Source organism: Humulus lupulus, chromosome 6 (assembly GCF_963169125.1).
Source record: "Humulus lupulus chromosome 6, drHumLupu1.1, whole genome shotgun sequence".
NCBI classification, from domain to species: Eukaryota; Viridiplantae; Streptophyta; class Magnoliopsida; order Rosales; family Cannabaceae; genus Humulus; species Humulus lupulus.
Window position 1 is genome coordinate 64373526 of NC_084798.1, and position 5665 is coordinate 64379190.

General features: G+C 34.9%; 1 protein-coding gene across 1 annotated transcript; it reads left to right on the plus strand.

Annotated features, from left to right (window-relative positions):
• Positions 1-1332: 1332 nt before the first annotated feature.
• Positions 1333-2328, plus strand: LOC133782227 (uncharacterized). Its single transcript, XM_062221464.1, has one exon. It carries the CDS (start codon positions 1508-1510, stop codon positions 2027-2029), a length of 522 nt encoding a protein of 173 aa, XP_062077448.1. The 5' UTR covers positions 1333-1507; the 3' UTR covers positions 2030-2328.
• The last annotated feature ends 3337 nt before the right edge of the window (positions 2329-5665 follow it).

The window sequence follows — 5665 nt, forward strand, 5'->3', positions numbered from 1 at the left end:
ACTATTGCGACTGTCACTTATTTGTTTTGGACTGAAAGTCCTGAATGATTATTATGATCATTGTTGATATTATATCATGCTATATTGTGTTTTCTTGTTGGGCCTTGGCTCATGGGTGCTGTGTGGTGCAGGCAAAGGGAAAGAAAAGCTCACCTAGCCTTGAGTGGAGAGCTTAGGTGGTGATGTGTACATATGCGGCCGCTTGAGCACCACGACCAAGGAGTTCTCAGAGGAACTAGGGGGTTTACCCTATTTTTGTCGCTTAGGTCAGCGGGTTTGTAAATTTGAAATAGTGATGACCATTTTGAGTTGTAAATAACTTGTAAATGATTTTATGGGCCCATGAACAATTTTATGTATTAAATAAAATATATCATTTCCTTTTTGTTGGTTTTCCACTTTAGCCTGTTAATAACACTTAGAGCACATTTTTAACCAAAGGACTCGGGTAGCGGGTCAAATTTCCAGTTCACCATAACTGTTCTGGGGTAACCAGAGTGTTATAGTTATAGTCACGATCTGTGATGATTTTTGAATTTTTTTTCCAAATCTTTTTAAGTAATCGGGTACGATGTCGTCTGATTCTTTTTATTCATAACTGATATTTTTTAGATCTAGTTGTAACTAGTTATAATAACAATCAATTTAGGTTTTTTTGTTTTGTTTAGATCTAATTTTCTTTCCATGTCTAGATAAGTAACTAATTACCATCGTAATTTTTTTTTTCAGATATAATTTTTTTTCTTTAAATTTAACTGTAACCAATTATAATTATGATCATTTTAGATTTTTGTTTGGATCCTATTTGTTTTCAGGTTTTGCTAGGTAACCGGTTACCATCGCAACTAGTTTTTTTTTCATATATATATTTTTTTAAACCTAATTGTAACAAATTACCTTTACAATCAATTTGATTTATTTTTTTCATATAAGTTTTTTTTCTCCAAATCTCACTAAGTAACCAATTACGATTCAATTGATACTTTGATAATAGTACATTACTAAAAAATCAAAATTATTTTTATAGTTGTAACTTGTTACTACAACATTTTTATAGATATAACTAGTTATCACACATCACTAAAAAATAATTGAGAGTGGGAAATGATTACTACCACAAAAAAAAAATCAAAATTGTTCTACAGTGCTAATCGATTACAATAGAAAAAATGTTGATTGAAAAAAAATATATATTTTTCAATGGCTTAAAAAAAATTAAAAATAATACCTACAATTACTAAAATATTCTCACACAAATTCAAAATTAGTCAAAATAATTTTATATAATAAAACTTATAAATTATTACACAAATATGAAACAAATCACAACATAAAATGCACACAAAAGAAAAGCCATATTTACGAAAGTTTTAGAAAATTTTCCCAGTAAATTCCTAAATACGAATTTGCCATTCTTGAGTAAAGTTTGAGTTAGAGATTAGTGTGTGGCAGAGTCCTCAGATCCAAATCCCATTTGCCCCAAACCTGAAGAATCGTACCAACAAAAATGGCTCCGAAATCCGATACCCATTCCTCTTCCACCGTCGCCGGGGACTCATCTTCCTCCTCCATCGATCCCCTTTTCCACACTCTCCGCGTGATCCCCTACAGTTTTCTCCGGACGCCGCGTCTCCGCCTCAAGCTCCCCACCTTCACCTTACCTTCCCCCATGACCGTGTACGCCCTAGTCCTTCTGACTTACTTTATGGTGGTCTCGGGCATCGTCTACGACGTCATTGTCGAGCCCCCTGGGATCGGCTCCACCCAGGACAGGGCAACAGGGGCGGTCCGACCCGTGGTCTTCCTCCCTGGGCGGGTCAACGGCCAGTACATCATCGAGGGATTGTCTTCGGGTTTCATGTTCGTGCTCGGTGGAGTGGGGATCGTGCTCATGGATCTCGCCCTCGATCGCAATCGAGCGAAGAGCGTGAAGGTCTCGTACGCCTCCGCCGGAATTTCCTCCGTCGTCATTGCTTATATTATGAGTATGCTCTTCATTCGGATCAAGATTCCGGCTTATCTTAGTTAAGATTTTCTATGCTCTGCTATAGTTTTTGTTTTTAATGTTTTGCGAATTATGAAACTGTGATTCGAATTGCTAGTATAGAGTTCTTATTTTGAAGGTTATATGACCTTAATATCTTACAGCTGCTCTAAGTACTTTTAGGACTTAAAAATATATGATGAGATTTTTGTATGATGCTTAAATTTCTACGTAGCTCATGGGTGTTTCTAAGCTAAATTGGATTTTTGAATTGAATTTCTGATAATGCTGCTGCCTATTTCAGTGCTGGGGTTTTCTTACTGAATAGATTGTCATTGAACATAGATTCCTTCTGGGTTTTGTGTGAAAGTTTTATGCATCTCTCTTTATAGGACACTGATGCAATGATATATATTTATTATTTGTGAAACTTTACTTCGGTGTATTTATGTAGTTTTAAGTTTAGATAGAAAGCAATGATAGGAAACAAAATTCTCTAGTGAGTGCATAGGCACTGACATAACAGTTAATAGTTACAACTCAAATAGAGGGAAAGAGCGAACTAAAAAAGAAAGCGCTAAAGTTTTTTTGGTCCTTCCAATAGAAAAATTAAATGAAAATTAATTTCTGAATTTAAAATCTAAAGGCATAAATGAGAGAACCAAATTTCTAATATTTTCTGTTTGAACTATCTTTTGGGTGATTTTGATGATTTTTTTGCCTTCACATTTGAATAGAAAGTGACTCATTTTTTTATCCATTAATTATTTATACTAGTGGAAGATCATCGGGTTACTTTTATTTGGTTTGTGAATCTTCATATTGAAGGGGTTTTCCACTGATTTAAAATATAATGTCTCTAATTTCTAATGAATTTTTGCTTTTTTTAATTCTATAATTTCGGTAAGGGGGAAAAATACTATTTGATTCTACAAGTTTGAAGTTTGTTCATCATGTTGTTGTGATTCCCAACTTAATCTTGTTATGGTCGTTCTTGTTTCACAAAATTGCATCCATGCGTTTATCTTTTTATATTTCAATTAGATGGAAGAAAGAAAGCCCAGGTTTGTGATATGACATTAAGTATTTACCAAATTCTCTGCTATAGTTTCCTGATGCTTTTTCTGTTGTCTGCAACCTCTGTAAATTCACGCAAACTGCCTCTAGTTTCTTCTACATTTGTCCATTCTTCTCTCCATTTTCTTTCTTCTCCTTTTGCCCAGAAAAGTGGCTCTGAAAGCAGTTGATAGGATACCAACTGCCAACTACCAAGTATCCAGATTCCGACCACCGAAATGCACAGAAAGATGAATGAAGTTCCTATTTATTGTAGTAACGAAGCGCACTGGTCTTAACTTCTCAAAAGAAAAAAAAAGTACTGGTCTTAAACTCAACCTTGAAAGTACAGTGTGTTGATTCAAGAGGCCACCCTTCTCCCCTAACAAGCCAAATTGTTTTTCGCTTTAACTCTCTTTACTGACTCCTGTTTGTAAACCTCAGCTACATATCACTAACTCCTAACAACCTTACCGGACCAGAACAGAAAATACCAAACAATACTAGGTGGCCTATCAGTTTGCTCAGTAGTCATTGCATTAATGCTTCCACTCCACTGACCGATTTTTTTTCATTGCAGTAGTCATTTTTATTCTTGTTTTATACAACTCAGCATCTTAAAGACCATGGTGAATTATCTGTCACCCTTTCTCATATGCTTTTGAGCATGGAACTTGCATTAAGACTATGGAATTGACTATTTGATATGCTTGGCCTGCTGTGCCCCAAATTATCTATTATGATTTAACTAATTACTGTTCTGAATTGTTCTTGTGCAGTAGGTCAAGGCATGTGCCCTTTTATTTTCCAAATTTTCTATTATGATTTAACTAATTACTGTTCTGAATTGTTCTTGTGCTCCCCGATTGTATGTAGCTGTCAACAATTATTTATTTAGATGATAATAGATAAAAAATATGGATGTCTGATTTGTTGAATATGATGTTAAATACTTGGACTAAGCAAATAGTATTAAAGCAATATAGAGCAAACAAACAGCTTATTGTTTGAATATCCGTAAAATAAACACAGGCTTTAAAAGAATGATGTGAGCATATAGATTTTATGTGGTTGTTCATCTGGAACTTCTATAGTGCTAGCTAAACATATTACATGGGCTCCACATTTTTGACAAGCCTAATTGATAGGAAATTAGGTTTCCCTTTTCTTTTTTATTAATGAAAACTTACATTGAAACAAAACCAGTTACAAACTTGGTGAGGTAACTCAGCTTTCATAGGAAAAATTGTTTAAGGGGCGTTTGGTATGGGGATTGGGTATGGTGGGAGTAGAGTCAGAGGGTGTTTAGATTAAGAAAAATGTAAAACTCAAGCGTTTAAAGAGGTCAAGACTACCATCAAATTAAGATAAAAAGTGATACCCATTTGAAAACACAAACCCTAAGCCATTTGACCAAACATGTGTTAGTTTTGACATTTCCATTCCCACCCAATCTTTTAACGACCCTAAATTCTTAATGGTTGACTGTCCTGTAACCAATTTCCGTAATAAATGGCAAACTCCACATGCTTTTATGATGACTGTCCTGTAATATGGATATACCATAGTACAAACACATGGTCACTCATAACTACAGAACTTTAGCATGCATAGCATACAATCGCATATGTAACAAGTCATAAACATTATTGCATACATAAGCAGTATTCATAGTACTGTAAAGCATATCATAAACTTATACATATCATGGAAACAAATAAAATCCACATAACCTAAGTTATTCTTGGTACAAAACTTCCTTACCTCGAGTCCTTGGCTTGACTTTTCTTTTTTATGAGTGAGATCGCTTCTAGGTCCTATAAATTTAATTTAGACGTGTAACTTAGCTTATAATCATACTATGTCTTATAAGAAGATAATTTAAAGGACAAACTTATCCCAAAATCTTATTCCTGTCACTTGGCCCAACCCGAGCAATAAATTCCCCTTTTGGAAACCCGTAATAAACTTAGAAAATTAATAATAATAATAATAATAATAATAATAATTCATTCTTAATCTATGTCTGGAATTTCATGATCAAACTACACTTATATCTCAAGGTATGAATTCTCGAGCCCCAAACCCAAAATTGAGCCCCAAACGTAATTTGTATCATAAGTTGTTCTTTAAAGTATTTTATAGTCCTTGAAAATACTTTCTAAATCTTCGAATCCAAAATTTAACCTTAATTATCCGATCCCAAATCCCTCGCCTCTAATACTGAGGTCTAAGCTCTATTTGAATATCATAGATAGCCTTAAACATTTTCCATTCTTGAAATTCTTATCCCGAGCCTTAATTTCTAACACCTGAGGCGTATTTCTAGTTCCCAAGCCTAAAACCAAAATTCCAAGTCTTATTCTTTACGTGAGTCACATGGATGGTCCATACATGGCTCACGATCATCATCATCGTTATCACTTCTAATAGCGACATCTCCATCACCACCATCTTTGGTGGTGGTTACCACCATGACCGCTGCTTTGTGGCTTTTATACTCTCAGCTAGTCTCTATGGCCCACATGGATGGTTTTACACTTAAGGTGTTTATCACCTAACCTGTGGCCACCTTGCACCACACCACTGGCCTAACCACCATTGATGCCGGCGGTGGTGTTATGA

Coding starts and splice junctions, on each gene's coding strand:
- LOC133782227 (XM_062221464.1), top strand. CDS start 1,508: ATGGCTCCGAAATCCGATACCCATTCCTCTTCCACCGTCGCCGGGGAC.